Source organism: Elephas maximus, chromosome 7, assembly GCF_024166365.1.
Source record: "Elephas maximus indicus isolate mEleMax1 chromosome 7, mEleMax1 primary haplotype, whole genome shotgun sequence".
NCBI lineage: Eukaryota > Metazoa > Chordata > Mammalia > Proboscidea > Elephantidae > Elephas > Elephas maximus.
In genome coordinates, this window is record NC_064825.1 from 131,678,359 (window position 1) to 131,695,578 (window position 17,220).

Sequence of the window (17,220 nt, forward strand, 5' to 3'; positions counted from 1 at the left end):
TTCATCTTTGGCCTTAGTGGTAGGTGTATAAGTTTGAGTAATAGCTGTATTAACTGGTCTTCCTTGTAGGCGATAGGATATTATCCTGTCACTAACAGCATTGTACTTCAGGATAGATCTTTTTTTTAAGTTTTTTTTTTATTATGCTTTAAGTGAAAGTTTACAAATCAAGTCAGTCTCTCATACAAAAATTTATATACACCTTGCTGTGTACTCCTAGTTGCTCTCCCCCCACTGAGACAGCACACTCCTTCTCTCCACTCTGTATTCCCCATATCCATTCAGCCAACTCCTGTCCTCCATCGCCTTCTTACCTCCCCTCCAGACAGGAGCTGCCCACACAGTCTCATGTGTCTGCTTGAGCCAAGAAGCTCACTCCTCACCAGTATCATTTTCTATTTTATAGTCCAGTCCAATCCCTGTCTGAAGAGTTGGCTTTGGGAATGGTTCTTGTCTTGGGCTAACAGAAGGTCTGGGGACCACGACCTCCGGGGCCCTTCCAGTCTCATTAAGTCTTGTCTTTTTACGAGAATTTGAGGTCTGTATCCCACTGCTCACCTGCTCCATCAGGGATTCTCTGTTGTGTTCCCTGTCAGGGCGGTCATCGGTTGTAGCCGGGCACCGTGTGGTGGTTCTTCTTGTCTCAGGGTGATGTAGTCTCTGATTTATGTGGCCCTTTCTGTCTCTTGGGCTCATAATTACCCATTGTCTTCGGAGTCCTTCATTCTCCTTTGCTTCAGGTGGCTTGAGACCTGTTGATACATCTTAGATGGCCGCTTGCTGGCGTTTAAGACCCCATACACTGCTCACCGAAGTGGGATGCAGAATGTTTTCTTAATAGACTTTATTATGCCAGATGACCTAGATGTCCCTTGAAACCGTGGTCCCCAGACCCCTGTCCCTGCTACGCTGGCCTTCGAAGCATTCAGTTTATTCAGGAAACTTCTTAGCTTTTGGTTTAGTCCAGTTGTGCTGACCTCTCCTGTATTGTGGGTTGTCTTTCCTTCACCTAAAATAGTTCTTGTCTACTATCTAATTAGTGAATACTCCTCTCCCTCCCTCCCTCCCCACCCTCATAACCATCAAAGAATATTTTCTTCTGTGTTTAAACTGTTTCTTGAGTTCTTATAATAGTGGTTTCATAAAATATGTGTCCTTTTGCAACTGACTGATTTCACTCAGCATAATGCCTTCCAGATTCCTCCATGTTAGGTTTCACAGATTCCTCACTGTTCTTTATTGATGCACAGTATTCCATTGTGTGAATATACCATAATTTATTTATCCATTCATCCGTTCATGGGCACTTTGGTTGCTTCCATCTTTTTGCTATTGTAAACAGTGCTGCAGTGAACACAGGTATGCATATATCTGTTCATGTAAAGGCTCTTATTTCTCTAGGATATATTCCAACGAGTGGGATTGCTGGATCGTATGGTAGTTCTGTTTCTAGCTTTTTAAGGAAGCGTCAGATCGATTTCCAAAGTGCTTGTACCATTTAACATTCTCACCAGCAGTGTATAAGTGTTCCAGTCTCTCTACAGCCTCTCCAACATTTATTATTTTGTTTTTTGGATTAATGCCAGCCTTGTTGGAGTGAGATGGTATCTCAGCGTAGTTTTGATTTGCATTTCTCTAATGGCTAATGATGGTGAGCATTTCCTCATGTATCTGTTAGCTACCTGAATGTCTTCTTTAGTGAAGTGCCTGTTTCTATCCTTAGCTCATTTTTTAATTGGGTTAGTTGTCTTTTTTTAAGGTTTTGCAGTATCATGTAGATTTTAGAGATCAGATGCTGATCGGAGATGTCCTAGCTAAAAACTTTTTCCTAGTCTGTAGGTAATTTTTTTACTCCTTAGGTGAAGTCTTTGGATGAGCACAGGTGTTCGATTTTTGGGAGCTCCCGGTTATCTCGTTTCTCTTCTGGCATTTGTGCATTGTTAGTAATGTTTTGTACACTGTTTATGCCATGTATTAGGGCTCCTAGCATCCTCCTTATTTTTTCTTCCATGATCTTTATCGGTTTAGATTTTATATTAAGGTCTGGTCCATTTTGAGTTAGTTTTTGTTCATGGTGGGAGGTATGGGTCTTGATTCGTTTTTTTGCAGATGGGTATCCAGTTATTCCAGCACCATTTGTTAAACAGACTGTCTTTTCCCCATTTAACAGACTTTGGGCCTTTGTCAAATATCAGCTACTCACATGTGGATGGATTTACATCTGGATTCTCAATTCTGTTCCGTTGGTCTATGTATCTGTTGTTGTACCAGTACCAGGCTGTTTTGACTACCTTGGTGGCATAATAGGTTTTAAAATCAGGTAGTGTGGGGCCTCCTACTTTGTTCTTCTTTTTCAGTAATGCTTTACTTATCCGGGGCCTCTTTCTTTAGGATAGATCTTGAAAGGTTCCTTTTAATGATGAATTTCTCTTCAATTTGTCCTTCCCAGAATGGTTGACCACACGATTGTCCATTTCAAATTGGCAAATACCAGTCCATTTCCACTCACTAATGCCTAGGCTATCAATCTTTAAGCATTCCACTTAATTTCTGACAACTTCGAATTTTAGATTCATACTTTGTACATTCCAGGTTCCGATTATTAATGGATGCTTGCAGCTGTCCCTTCTCATCTTGAGTGGTGCCCGTCAGCAAATGAAGGTCCCGAAAGCTTGATTCCATCTATGCCATTAAGGTCGACTCTGCTTTGAAGAGGCAGCTCTTACCAGTCTGTTTTGAGTGTTTTCCAACCTGAGGGGCTCATCTTCTGGCACTGTATCAGACAGTATTCCCTTGCTATTTGTAAGGTTTTCACTGGCCAGGTTTTTCAGAAGTAGACTGCCAGACCCTTCTTCCTAGTCTGTCTTAGTCTAGAAGCTCTGCTGGAGCCCGTCCACCATGGGTGACACTGCTAGTATTTGAAATACCAGTGCCATAGCCTCCAGCATCACAGCAACACACAAGCCACCATAGGAGGACAAACTGACAGACGAGTGGTGATCTATTTAAATTAAAAAATTTAAATTAGGCACAGTAAATTATCTACTATATTTTATATAAATACCTGTCAGGTCAAGATGTCTGATGGTGGTGTTCAGGCCTATGAATGTTTGCTGATTTTCTGTCCGCCTGCTCTATCACTTACTGAGAGGGGCTGTGGAAATCCGTGAATATGAACACACACCCTTCAGCGTCTCATTGTAGTTCTGTTGGTTTTTCTCATGTGTTTCGAAGCTCTCTTATTAGGAGCGTGAACGTTTGAGCTATGTTCTCTTGATTAATTGGCCAGTTTATCATTATGAAATGACCTTTGTCCCTGGTAATTTTTTTCTTGAGCCTATTTTGTCCGTTATTAAAATAACTGCTCCAGCTTTCTTTCAGCTGGCGTTAGCACGGCGTATCTTTTCCCATCCTTTGACCTATAACCTATTGTGTCTTCGCATTTACAGTGAATTTTCTGTAGATAGCACATAGTTGGGTGTTGCTTTTTTATCCGGTTTGATAGTCTCTGCCTTTTAATGGGGGCGTTTGGAACATTGACATTTAGTGGTGTTAGAAGCCACAGCCACCTGTAAAGACTTTGGGTTCTTATTTTGACCAGGTGCTTCTTCTGATGGCCCTTTAAAATTGCTGCCCGAGAGCTACTTTGACGTGGTCGTCATCGATGAGTGTGCCCAGGCCCTGGAAGCAAGCTGCTGGATTCCTTTGCTGAAGGCCAGGAAGTGCATCCTGGCTGGGGATCACAAACAGCTGCCTCCCACCGTCATCTCGCACAAGTAGGGCCCCTCTGCCTGAAGCGCCTTTCTCTGCCCCTCCCCTCCATGCTCTGCACAGCCTTCATGGTCCGGGGTCACCCTGGGCTCACCAGGAGGCTGAGGCTGTGCCTTCTTCACTCATTTCCTGAAGCCCCTCCTGCCCACTGCAGTGCCTTGATTCCTTGAGACGTCTCATCTTCACTTAGACTCTGCTCTCTGAGGGCGGGGTTGTACCACAGTCAGCAGAACCTGCACAGTGACTCTCACGTTACCAGTGTTCAGTCAGGAATCGTTGATTTAAGTTAAATCTCTCCCGAAGAGTCCAGCGGGTCCCTGGCTGGTGTAAACAGTTAAGCACTTGACTGCCAGCCAGAAGGTGGGTGGTTCAAACCCACTCCAAGGCAGCTGAGAAGACAGGCCTGGAGATCTGCTTCCGAAAGGTCACAGCCTTGAGAACCCTGTGGAGCAGTCTACTCCATCTGCGTGGGGTCGCCACGAGTCAGTCGACTCAACGGCAACGGGTGAATGAGCCCAGCAGGCTTGAGGTAGGCTCCTGTAGGCTCGTCTGTTGTAGTAAACGTGGCGAGCTGAGGCCTGCCCACCGTGGAGGTGCAGTATTCCTGAACATCGTGACCCAGCTCAGACTCTGTCCTGGGTGGAGGCTGTGCCGCTTTGCGGCCTGGGCCCTCTCACCTCATTTCCCACCACTGGGCCACATCGACCCCCTCTGCCTGGGCCACTCCTTCCCCAGGTAGTGGGTGGGTTGCATCCTCCCTCATTTGGTTCTCTGCTCAGGTGTAGCCCAGCGTAGTCTCCCATCACAGCCCTGCCTGAGCAGCATCCCCGTCAGCATCAAGCCCCTGCTATAGCTCGTTTATTTATTCTTAGCACCCGTCACAGCCAGGCAACGCTGCTTATTTTTCTCTTCGCTTGCTTGTCTTCCCACCTAGCACATCAGTTACATGCAGCCTGGGAACAGGGCCTGGCACGGGGGTTCTTCTTGAGCAAGTGCCAGCTCCAGAGTCCATGCCCAGAAAGACAGTCCCGCCTCGTTTTCTCCTTGTCTTCTTAATTCTGTTGCTCTTTTAAGCAGTTCTCTACCTCACTGTATGTGTCTAGAAGTCACAACTGAACCTGAGGGCCAGGAAGAGTGATGTGCAAGAGTGACTGGCGGGGTGGAGGGGTGTCTAGGCCAGGTATCTCCTAGAAAGAGTCATGGAAGACTACTCCCATCACTCAGGCCCTCTCCCCGATCCTCCCTGGTTGCAGGGCCATGCTGGCGGGTCTTCCGCATTCCTCTCCTCTTCCCGTCTGGCTCCGGGGCCCTGCCGTGGCCCCCTGCTCAGGCTCTCTCCCCGTTCCTCCCTGGGTGCAGGGCCGGGCTGGCGGGGCTGTCGCTCAGCCTGATGGAGCGCCTGGTGGAGCAGCACGGTGAGCGCGCAGTGCGCCTGCTGACGGTGCAGTACCGCATGCATGACGCCATCTCGCAGTGGGCCTCCGAGGCCCTGTACGGCGGGCAGCTCACCGCACACCCCTCTGTGGCCCAGCACCTCCTGAGGTGAGTGATGTGCTCGGCCCGCCCCAGCCTCCCGCCCCGTCCTGCGCGGACTGACCCGTCTCTGTGACCTGTTTATAAGCAACAAGCTGAAGTAAAACACGTTCCCTAAAGATTTCAGCATCAGAGGTTCACTGTGAGACTCATTGTCTCAGCGGGAGAGGCCCTGCAGTTGGGGGGGCTAGTCTGGGTGCTTCTCCATCCCTGGTGTTCTCTGATAGCACCAAGCTTTTGGGGCGGTGCCTCCGGGTCCCTCCGAGGTGTCCCCCCGAGGTGTCCCTCCGAGGAGACTCGGTGCCACAGGAGGTGAAGGGTGTGTGGGCTTGTCCTGGGGACTTCAGCCCGTTATATCGCCGTGAACTCACTCGCTGGGACCCCTCTGCCAGGGACCTCCCAGGAGTGGCCCCCACGGAGGAGACGGCCGTGCCCCTGCTGCTCATCGACACCGCCGGCTGCGGGCTCTTTGAACTGGACGAGGAGGAGGAGCAGTCGAGAGGGAACCCAGGTGGGCGCCCTTGGGAAGGGCCAGCCCTGAGCTCTTCTCTAGCACCAAAACCAAGTCGAACCTGTTGCCATTGAGTCTGTTTTGACTCATAGCGACCCTATAGGACAGAGTAGAACTTCCCCAGTGGGTTACCAAGGAGCTTCTGGTGGATTTGAACTGTTGACCTTTTGGTTAGCAGCTGAGCTTTTAAGCACTGTGCCACCAGGATTTCCCGGAAGCTCCCTTAGACAAGGGGTAAAGTCAGCTCATCTCCATAGCAGGACATTGCCCCCAACAAGTGCGGACTGGTGATGGGTGTCAGCTGAAAGCATCTCTTTGCTGGAAAGCCTGTTGTTTGTTGTCCTCCAGGTGAGGTCCGCCTTGTCAGCCTGCACGTCCAAGCTCTGGTGGACGCCGGCGTCCCGGCCCGTGACATCGCTGTCATCACGCCGTACAACCTCCAGGTGCGGAGAGCCCTTTGTCCTTTGTCTCTGTCAGTTGGGACTCAACCTGCAGTAGCTAAAGGGAAGGCTTTGTGGGCCCTCATGACCGCAGGGTCCAGGGAGATCAGCACAGCTGCAGCCAGGGCTCAAGTGGTGCCAGCCAGGCCCATCGGGTCTGTCCGTCTGTCTGTCTCCCCTGCAGCTCCCTCTCTCTCAGCCTGGTTCCCGTGTGTTGGTTTCATTTCCAGCAGCTTTCCCAGGGGCCTGGCAACCATAGGTACCCCCTTAGTGGTGGGCCTGCCATGTTGGCAGCGTTTCCCCAGGTGCCTCAGCCCTGACCCTCACAGCCTGGCATGCCCCTGCCTCTGAGCCGATTGCTGTGGCCAGGTGGGATCGGCTCGGCCGTACCCCCACTCTGAGCTGATAGATCGCTGTGGCCGGGGTGGGGTCGGTTCAGCCGTGGCCCGCCTCTGAGCTGATAACATCGCTGTGGCCAGCCGGGGTCGACTTGGCTCAGCTCCAGCGGAACCCCACAGGCACTGGGGGGAGCAGGAAGCCTCCCAAAGAAAAGTCAGGTGTGAGCTAGAGAACCGGAGCAGCGGTGGCTCAGTGGTAGAACTCTCACCTTCCATGTGGAGACCCGGGTTCAGTTCCCGGCCAGCGTACCTCATGCGCACCAACCGCCCATCTGCCAGCAGGGCTTGCGTGGTGCTGTGATGCTGAGCAAGTTTCAGCGGAGCGTCCTAAGTGGACTGGAAAGGAAGGCCTGGAGATCTGAAAGCTAGCCAGTGAAAACCCTGTGCACCACAGTGGGCCAGTCCCGTTGTGCACGGGGTTACCATGAGTCGGGGGCCGACTCAGTGGGAGCAGACAGGAACGACCACCTGGAGGAGCAGGGGAGGCCGTGGACAAGCAGAGCAACAGGTGTCGCTCCCTCCCGCCTCCTCTCGCCTCTCTCCTGGTTCCCCTCCCAGCACCCGTGAGCTCAGGAAGGAAGCCCACCCAGTTTGGTGGGACAGACACGCCCCCTTCCCGTCCTGCCGGGCCTGTGGGAGCCGCTGGCCCCTTCCTGCTGCATCACATGGAGGGTGTGCTCAGCCCGGCAACATCTGGAGTCAGAAGGAACAGCCAGGTTCCCGTGATGGGGTCATGTTGTACCCGTTCACGTGTCATCTGTCTGTGTTAACCTGGGGCCTCTGAGCAGGGTAGTCACTGCAGCCGTGTTTCCAGGGTGGCTCCCACAGGGTTCCCCTGGCCGTGGCGGTTGAAGCAGGGGGCAGGGCGTGTGGCAAAGCCATGTCCTGCCTTGCTTGGCGTTTCAGGTGGACCTGCTCCGGCAGAGCCTTGCCCACAGGTACCCCGAGCTGGAAATGAAGTCGGTCGACGGCTTCCAGGGGCGAGAGAAGGAGGCTGTGATACTGTCCCTCGTCAGGTCCAACAGGAAAGGTTCGTGGCCTCCCCAGAGTCCCACCAGGACAGTGCAGAAATGTGTTTACTTGTTCAGAGGGCGAGGAGTGTCTGAGTGGAGCACACGGGTAAGCACTCAACTACTAGGCAAAATGTTGGTGGTTTGAACCCACCCAGAGGCACCTTGGAAAACAGACCTGGCGATCTGCTTCCGAAAGGTCACAGCCTTGAAAGCCCTGTTGAGCAGTTCTACTCTGGCACACGGGGGGTCGCCATGAGTTGGAATCAGCTTGATGGCAACTTGCAACAACAATTCGCAATGCAGAGTGGCTTCCTGTGGGTGCCAGGCCGGCTGCTGGGACCTTGGTGGTGGAGCGCAGGGTCTGTCCTTGACAAGCTCGCATCAGGCAGACATGATCCATGTGGAATCAAGTGAAGCAGTGAGGCGGGATGTGTGTCCTGGTGGAAGCCCGCCCAGAGAATCTGCCTGCTGGGGCAGGGCGGGACCTGTCCCGGGAAGACAGCGTCTGAGTGGTGCGTCATAGTGGAAGCGGCACAAGCCCGATGCGCCAGGTGGGGGCAGAGTGCAGAGGTGGAGAGGCAGAATGTGCACCTGGGAGGAGGTCGGTGTGGTGGAATGAGACGGGAGGTGGGCTGGGAACTTGGGGCTGGCCGGGAAGGGCCACAACGCCAACAAGAGCGGTGGGACTGCCTAGCCCAGAGAGCTTCTCCCCTTCTATGGGTGGTTTCTGTGCCGCTGCGGTTCAGTACGAAAACTGCCCACGTGATGTTTAGCTCACGGGCCTTGTGGAGAGCTTTCAGTAGAAGGGAGGCAGGGTGATGGGCAGGAAAGGGAACGAAGTTCTGGAGCACCCTGTGCTTTCTCTCACGTGTCAGCTGCAGCCACACCCCCAGGCTGTCTCCTGAGTCTGGGCTTGGGGGGAGAATTCGCATTTAGGTGGGAGTTAGGAACAGCGTGGTGGCTACCAAGACCCAAATCAGATAGCATGGAGCTGTTCTCATCTGGCAGCGGTGAGCTGGTAGAATGTGTGAGGGTACGGTGTCATCACAGCTGTCCTGTAGGCTGTGCGGTGGCCAAGGAGGGAGAGCGGGTGGTGGCAGAGGCCACGTGCAGGCCAGCGGTGAGAGTGTGATGCCCTTCAGGACTGTTGTTGGCCAGGGCTTGCAGAGCCTGACCACCACCGCTTGGTCTGGGACCTGCTCTTCAGCTCACCTGTGGCTCCGTTGCAGGTGAAGTTGGCTTTCTTGCTGAGGACCGGCGCATCAACGTGGCTGTCACCCGCGCGCGCCGCCACGTGGCAATTGTCTGTGACTCGCGCACCGTCACCAACCACGCGTTTCTGAAGACCTTGGTGGGCTACTTCACGGAGCACGGGGAAGTGCGCACGGCTTTTGAGTACCTCGATGACATCGTGCCCGAGAACTACTCCCATGAGAGCGCCCAGGGCCCGGCAGGCGTGAAGGCCCAGGGCTCGGCCCCGGAGGTGAAGAGGCCTCCGTGCAGCGGGCAGCAGACGGGAGGCTGGGCCGCCAGAGCTGCCAGACTGGACCAGAAGAAGCTGGATGCTAAGCCTTCGGGCTCTGAAGCCCCTTCTCAGCCCAGCCTAAATGGGGGTGGTCCGGAGCCAGTGGAGGGAAGAGACAATGAGGACCACTTCAGGGCTATGATCACGGCGTTTGTGGCGAGCGAGGAGACAAGGCTGGAGTTTCCTGCTTCCTTGAATGCCCATGACAGGATGCGGGTCCATCAGATCGCTGAGGAGATGGGGCTGAGGCACAGCAGCTCTGGGGAGGGCAGGGGGCGGCGTGTGACTGTGAGCAAGAGTACCGGCCCCGCCTTGCTGCCCTCCAGCCCCCCGCAGGCCAAGCGCTCCCCTAGCCCTGTGCAGGCTGAGCCTCCCCCGACCCCCACTCAGGCTGAGCGTCCTTCTAGCCCCCTGCCGGCTGAGCATCCCCCCCTTCCTGTACGTGCCGAGCGTCCCCCCAGCCCCACACAGGCCGAGCACCCCCGCAGTGAGCTGAGCAGTAGCGGCGGCTGCGGCGGGGACCCGCTGGACCTGAAGGCACTGCACCTGGAACGGCTGCAGAGGGAGGCGGGCCGGTGGGAGCAGCTGGCCACGAAGGGGCAGGCGGGCGTGGGGACGCGGAGGCTGTCAGAGAAGAAAAAGAGGAAAGAAGGAAAAGGTAAGTTGGCCCGCTAACGAGGCCTCAGTGTGCGTGCCCCTGACCACAGGGTTTGCCACGTTTGCAACCCACCTGCTGTCCTCAAAAAGAACGAAGGCGCCACCACCTCTGTTTGCCGTCTCACCCCTTACTTTTTACCGTGTGGCGGGGGCTGCCTCAGGCCGGGGTCAGCGTGGCAGGCCGAGTGTCGCCTGCTGCGCCTGGCGGCGGGGCCTTCATCGGGTGCTCGTCTCCGTGGGACTGGGGACTGACTCTGTTCTTCCCATAGGGCACACCGCCATAGCCTTTCCCGTGGAGGAGGACTTCGACGCCCTGGTTTCTGCTGCCATTAGGGCTGACAACACCTGTGGCTTTGCCAAGTGCTCGGCCAGTGTCGTGACCCTGGGCCAGCTCTGTCCGCACTGCAGCCGCCGGTACTGCCTCAGCCACCACCTGCCCGAGGTACCAGCCAGCTGCCGGGGGCTGTCGGCTTGGGGGGGGGATGGGCTGTCCTCGAGGCGGTGGGAGAGGCCGCTCCTCAGACATGTCTTCTGTGAGGCCTGGGGAGACAGCAGTCCTGCTGGGCTCAAGTCACTTCCTGGGGTGGCGTTCCCCCCAGATCCAGGCTGGTGGCCGTTTGTCCACGGTGCTTTGCCCAGCCCTGCCCGCCCCTGAACCTAGAAAGGGCCCTCCCTGGTGAGAGGCTTCCTCTCTGTCCGTTCCCCTGGCCCTCCACACAACGCCTGTTGGTGGAGTGTCTGGTGTGAGAAAGATCTGTGTCCAGAGCTTAAACCGGGTCAGGTGTGAGGTATGGACAGTGGCTCCCAGAGCTGGGTGAGCGCTTGCTGGCCAGTGGTCCCTGCTAGGAGGCCAGGGCAGGGGGCCAAGCCTCCAAGTTGTTCTTCCTGTAGGAGCTGCACCCCCACCTCTAGACTGTGAGATCTGGACCTCACACCATGCACCCTGGTGCCCCAAAGGAGAGGCTCCTTTTGGCCATCCTGTGTGCTGCTTATAGGGTGGAGAGCAGCCGTCTGGTTGCCAAGGAGCACTGTGGGGGGGAGGAGCAGCCGTCTGGTTGCCGAGGAGCATTGTGGGGGGGAGGAGCAGCCGTCTGGTTGCTGAGGAGCATTGTGGGGGGGAGGAGCAGCCGTCTGGTTGCCGAGGAGCATTGTGGGGGGAAGGAGCAGCCGTCTGGTTGCTGAGGAGCACTGTGGGGGGGAGGAGTAGCCGTCTGGTTGCCGAGGAGCACTGTGGGGGGGAGGAGCAGCCGTCTGGTTGCTGAGGAGCATTGTGGGGGGGAGGAGCAGCCGTCTGGTTGCCGAGGAGCATTGTGGGGGGGAGGAGCAGCCGTCTGGTTGCTGAGGAGCATTGTGGGGGGGAGGAGCAGCCGTCTGGTTGCCGAGGAGCATTGTGGGGGGAAGGAGCAGCCGTCTGGTTGCTGAGGAGCACTGTGGGGGGGAGGAGTAGCCGTCTGGTTGCCGAGGAGCACTGTGGGGGGGAGGAGTAGCCGTCTGGTTGCTGAGGAGCATTGTGGGGGGGAGGAGCAGCCGTCTGGTTGCCGAGGAGCACTGTGGGGGGGAGGAGTAGCCGTCTGGTTGCCGAGGAGCATTGTGGGGGGGAGGAGCAGCCGTCTGGTTGCTGAGGAGCATTGTGGGGGGGAGGAGCAGCCGTCTGGTTGCCGAGGAGCATTGTGGGGGGAAGGAGCAGCCGTCTGGTTGCTGAGGAGCACTGTGGGGGGGAGGAGTAGCCGTCTGGTTGCCGAGGAGCACTGTGGGGGGGAGGAGTAGCCGTCTGGTTGCCGAGGAGCATTGTGGGAGAGGGAGCAACCGCCTGGTTGCTGAGGAGCACTGTGGGGGGGAGGAGTAGCCGTCTGGTTGCCGAGGAGCATTGTGGGAGAGGGAGCAACCGCCTGGTTGCTGAGGAGCACTGTGGGGGGGAGGAGCAGCCGTCTGGTTGCCGAGGAACATTGCGGGGGGGAGGAGCAGCCGTCTGGTTGCCGAGGAGCACTGTGGGGGGGAGGAGCTGCCGTCTGGTTGCCGAGGAGCACTGTGGGGGGGAGGAGCATCCGTCTGGTTGCCGAGGAGCACTGTGGGGGGAGGAGCAGCCGTCTGATTGCCGAGGAGCACTGCGGGGAGGAGGAGCAGCCGTCTGGTTGCCGAGGAGCACTGTGGGGGGAGGAGCAGCTGTCTGGTTGCTGAGCAGCACTGTGGGAGAGGGAGCAGCTGTCTGGTTGCCGAGGAGCACTGTGGGAGAGGGAGCAGCCGTCTGGTTGCCGAGGAGCACTGCGGGGAGGAGGAGCAGCCATCTGGTTGCCGAGGAGCACTGCGGGGAGGAGGAGCAGCCATCTGGTTGCCGAGGAGCACTGCGGGGAGGAGGAGCAGCTGTCTGGTTGCTGAAGAGCACTGTGGGGGGGAGTGGCTTTCAGGCGGGCAGGAGCAGGAGAGGCTGTACAGAGGCATGTGGTGTTTGGCGTCAGGGATTCCACCCTCAGAGCCTCCCTTCCCCCCCGCCCCCATCAAGTGGGGCTGCGGAGTCTGATCTCCGTCACCCAGGTGCTGTGCAGGGCAGCTGGGATAGTGGACATGGAGCCCTGGACCACACGGGAAAGATGACACAGCCCGCCTGTGTTTGTGGAACAGCCTGGTGGGTAGGCAGGGCCCCGTGGCTGCAGGGTGGGGGGTAGCCCCAGGGGACAGAGGTGGCAGGTGGGTACAGGCTTCACTGAGGATGGGAGGGAGATGATGGGGACATGGGTGGGCACCAGTGCGGGGGGCTCCAGGTGTGGGGCACACTGTGCCAAGCTGGGCAGGCAGGTCCTGTCAGGTGTGAACGGGGGCCCCACCAGCAGCTTCCAGGGCAGCACCCCTCCGTGTGGTGGGGACAGACACAGGTGTGAACTGGGGCCCAGCCAGGAGTTCTGAAGGCAGCACCCCTCGTGTGGTGGGGACAGCATGCAGGTGTGAACTAGGGCCCCGCCAGTGCTCCGAAGGCAGCACCCCTCGTGTGGTGGGGACGGCATGCAGGTGTGAACTGGGGCCCCGCAAGCAGGCAGGCTCCAGTGGACGAGACAGGAGGTCAGTTTGGCCCTGGGCTGTTCTAGGAGTACAGATGGGCCCACAGAGCACCGGATGTGCGTTTTCTTCTGTTTTTCTCTTTTCCCTTCCTTTTAAAGAGGGAAGAGTCATGTTAGCGTTTAATTGAAGCACATTGGGAAACAGAGGCTACTTGCCCCACGTGGACATTCACCAGCACACGTTTGAGCACCTGCTGCATGCCCAGCCCTTGTGTGACATCAGGCGAATAGCCCTGGCCCTGGAGAGGGTGGCTGATGTGGGGTGTGTGTGAGATGACAAGGTGCAGAGGCAGCACTACTGGCCGCTGGGCACTTGTGGACTTCCCGCTCAGGGTGGCAGCATGGTGCCTGGGAAGGCACGGGAGTGGGCTTGACCAGATCTGCATGGGGGGTGGTGGGAGACCATGCAGAGTGCAGAAGACGGGCGTAGGGGCCTGTGTCTGCAGCAGTCACGTCTGGGAAGGACCCTTGGTGCTGCTGTTCCCATTCTGCACACTGGGGAGACCGAACTGGGGTGGAGGGTGACGGGTTGCTGCAGGGAGAGTCACACTGGGCCCCCCAGGTCTGAGCTCTGTGACGGGCAGAGCGGAAAGGTCTTGTCCCCCCACCCGCGCACCATTCCTGACGTGCTGACCGTTGTGTTCTCAGGTCCATGGCTGTGGAGAGCGGGCACGTGCCCATGCCCGGCAGAGGATCAGCCGAGAGGGTGTGCTCTACGCAGGCAGCGGGACCAAGGACAGGACCCTGGACCCCGCCAGGAGGGCACAGCTGCAGAGGCGGCTGGACACCAAGCTGGATGCCCTGACTAGCCAGAGGAAGAGCAAAAGGAAAGACAAGGAGAAGTGACAGACGGGCTCCATGCGGCCCCCAGGGTGTCTGTCTGCAGTGTGGGTAGGGGTGAGGGGCTGCCCCCAATAGGTTACACTGTACAGCCTCATCTCTGCTCACTGGGCCTTGAGGGGGAGGTGTCCTGTGGGGGGACTGCTGGGCTTTTGGACCCCAGTAGTAAGCTCTACTGACATGACAAAAGGGGGAAAATACCTTCAGAGGAAAATAGAGCCATTGACCCTTGACCGTCTCTGCTCGATGTGGGGCAGACCGGGAAGTGTGTGCCCCCGACACCAATTCTTGCCCTGGTACCCAGTGCCTTCTCCACCACCAGTCAAAAGAGAAACCCCAGCCTCTGGATCCTCAAAGCTCTCCCAGGGGCGCCTGGAAGGTTCCACCACCTTGGAGATCTGCCTTGGCCTGAAGCCTGTGAGAGTGACACCCACTGTCACAGCCCACTAGGGTCAGGCACCTAAAGGTAACAAGGAGCCCAGGCTTGTTAGCGGGCATGCAGGTGTGTCATGAGAACGTTTCAGCACTTCTCCTTCACAGTCCAAGGCCATCTTGCATCAGTCTGTCTGTCTTCCTGGTGCTGCTGGGACTCCTTCCTGGATGTCCTACAGTGCTGCAGACAGCCTGCCCCCCGACCTGCTCAGAGTCTGGAGGGTCTTGGGTGCCTCAGCAACGTTCTCCCTGGTCCCCAAGGGTCCCTGGCTCTGTGCCTGCACATGCCCACCCTCTGCTCGGGACGCGGCATGGGGAAGCCTGGATGTGGCTGCCCTAGGTAAGCGGCCCGGGAAAGCCTCCAGAGTCCGCGCTGGTGACACCTGCAAACCCAGAGGCGGGCAGAGATGTCCTCCTTGCTCTCTGCCAGCTTTTGCTGAAGCAAAACTCAGGGGAGGCATTATCTTAGTCTCAGGTTGTTATTTGTTTCAAAGGGATATAAATTATTTAAAATAAAAACATATGCATCATCCACGGTATACTTGTTAACGTGTCTGAAAGGAACCTTCTTCCTTTTGCCCAAGGTGTCACTTTATTGAATGGCTGACGAGCGAAGGTTTGCTCCACATTCTCAGGGCGTCAGACAGCCTCCGTGATGCTCCGAGCAGGGGCAGGGGCTGCCGGCCTGCCGGCTGGGGAGTTCTTGTTAACAGATGACTGGGAGAAGGAAGAAAGCATCGCTGTTTTGCTTCTGGCTGTCCTACCAACCAGAATGAAGGTTTCAAATTGGACTTTTAGAATCAGAAAACTGGAGCGCCAGCCGAGCCCAGGGGAAGAGCGGGGCTGAGGGTGTCAGAGGGGCCACCTGCTGCAGAGGTGCCACTGGTCCCAGGAGGCCGCGGGGAAGGCCCAGCGCTGGGGGGGGCACCTTCTGCTGAGTGACTGGCCCCTGCTTGCCCCTGACTGCCTCCCTCCCCTCCTCGCTGTCACGCCTGGGTCTGTCTCGGCTCCTGTGGACTATCCCCTCTGAGGTCCCCCACCTCCGACCCCTCACTGCAGCCTTGTGCCCACTGATGCTGACTGCTGTGTCTGCCCCCTGGGCTTCTGAGCCAAGCTCGGCCCCCAACAGCATCCAGGGCCATGGGACCAGGGCTCTGTCTTCCCGGGAGCCTCCTCTGCTCCATGGCAGCACAGTTGTTCAGCCTGGCTTCCATGTCGGGCATGGTGCTCCTGGGCGGTGCTGCCTTTGCTCGTACCTGGACACCCTCCTGGGGGCACCCTCCCACCACTCAGGCCAAATGCCCTGTGCCCAGCCACCTCCTGGGGGCACCCTCCCACCACTCAGACCAGATGCCTGTACCCGGCCACCCTTCTGGGGGCACCCTCCCACCATTCGGACCAGATGCCCAGTGCCCAGCCACCCTCCTGGGGGCACCCTCACACCACTCAGGCCAGACACCCCTTTTGCCATCACCCTCCTTGGGGATACCTTCCCACCACTCAGTCCAGACACCCATTGTCTGGCTACCCTCCTGGGGGCACCCTCCCACTGCTCAGGCCCAACCCCCCACTCTGTCACCCTCATGGGGCACCCTCCTACCACTCAGGCTTGACACCCCACTCACCCTCGTGGGGTACCCTCCCACACTTCAGTCCTGACACCCTACCCTGTCACCCTCATGGGGTGCCCTCCCACTGCTCAGGCCTGACACCCCACTCTGTGCCACCACCTAGACGCCTTCCTTGCTTGCCGCCACCGTGGTAGACTGAGTTGTCCAAGGAGACGGGGACCACCGTAGTTGATTCAGTTATTTAAGCATCGAGGAACATGACCGCTGCTGAGCATTGAGAGGTTCAGCAAGCGGCTCTCACCTCGAGGACCCAGGCCGCAGGGACCCACGTGTGGATGGGTGGTTAGGGGCCAGGAGCGACGTGACTGAGCGTCACTGTGTGGTTGCTGAGGCGCACAGTGGTAGCTGCTTTCCCTGCTGAGGGCTCATGCTTTCTCTCCCTCTCTGGTCATCAGCCCTGACCCTCTGGGCACGGGGAGGCTCAGCTTCCTTGGCTGGCTCAGTCAGAGCACCACCCCGTCCTGGCCACTGCAGGGTGGTTAGGGATGGGCCCGACTCCAAACAGGGCCAGTCAGAGTTCTGCCCTGGGGTCAGCACATAGATGCTGAAAAGAAGGTTCCCCTCCCAACAGGGGTGGCTGGCAGCCCCCCTCCCTGCTTCCTAGAGGAATACGTCTGCAGGGGAGGGGACTAACTCAGAAACAGCCCCAAATGGGGGCTGGGATGGCCTGATGATGTATTATATGATTGCCTACGCACCTGCATTCCGCCACACCTGACACCCACACTATCCTTCGCCGGTCCCAAACCAATGTCCTTTATTGGCTGAAGAAAGGCTGTGTTCGGTTCCTGTCACTTGCAGCTCTAAGAATCCTGCTGGTCAGTGCTGCCCACGTCTGTCTATCATACTGGGTATCCCAGCCCCAGCACAGGCAGTGCCGAGTCAGCGCCCCTTTGCCATTAGAGAACGAGCAGAGCTGGGACCCAGCCCTGTACCTTTCCACAGGCTCTTTCTGTGGGCTGTCCCTCCAGAAAGAGCGCCGAGCATGGGACAGCAGCATGTGGGGCGAGATGGTGCGAAGTCTCTGGAATTGCAGGGACTGGAGTCTGCCAGAGCCACCACTGAGGGCCGTGTGACGTCAGCACGCCCCTGCCCCTCTGTGCCTGTTTCCTCATCTGCGCAGGGCGTGAGGACTGCCCCTGCTCGCAGGACTATGCAGAGAATTTGGGGAGCAAGGGGTGGGCAGCCCCACATGCTGGTGAGGCCAGAGCAGGGCCTAGTGCCCTGGCAGGGATGGCACCGTGTGGGCACGTGGCCCTTGCTCCCCACCTGCTCTGTCCATCACTGACCCCCACAGAAGCCAAGGCTGATGCATTGTTAAAATGTCAGGGCTGAAGGCTGCAATGCAAAGTTTCCATTTCCCACCCCAGAGGGAGCTTGTTAGGAAAATGTTACTAGCTGGTTGCTTGTAAAATG

At 57.3% G+C, this 17,220-nt stretch overlaps 1 protein-coding gene across 3 annotated transcripts in view; it reads left to right on the top strand.

Annotated features, from left to right (window-relative positions):
* Window positions 1-14,712, top strand: part of IGHMBP2 (immunoglobulin mu DNA binding protein 2) — a 41,046-nt gene extending 26,334 nt beyond the window's left edge. The window contains exons 8-15 of one of the 3 annotated variants that reach the window (XM_049892726.1): window positions 3,602-3,776; window positions 5,131-5,313; window positions 5,697-5,815; window positions 6,164-6,258; window positions 7,560-7,683; window positions 8,896-9,849; window positions 10,118-10,290; window positions 13,550-14,712. In XM_049892726.1, the coding sequence (XP_049748683.1) occupies window positions 3,602-3,776; window positions 5,131-5,313; window positions 5,697-5,815; window positions 6,164-6,258; window positions 7,560-7,683; window positions 8,896-9,849; window positions 10,118-10,290; window positions 13,550-13,747 (2,021 nt within the window). In that variant the 3' untranslated portion in view covers window positions 13,748-14,712. The other 2 variants (XM_049892728.1, XM_049892727.1) reach the window with 2 other exon arrangements.
* Window positions 14,713-17,220: the final 2,508 nt, after the last annotated feature.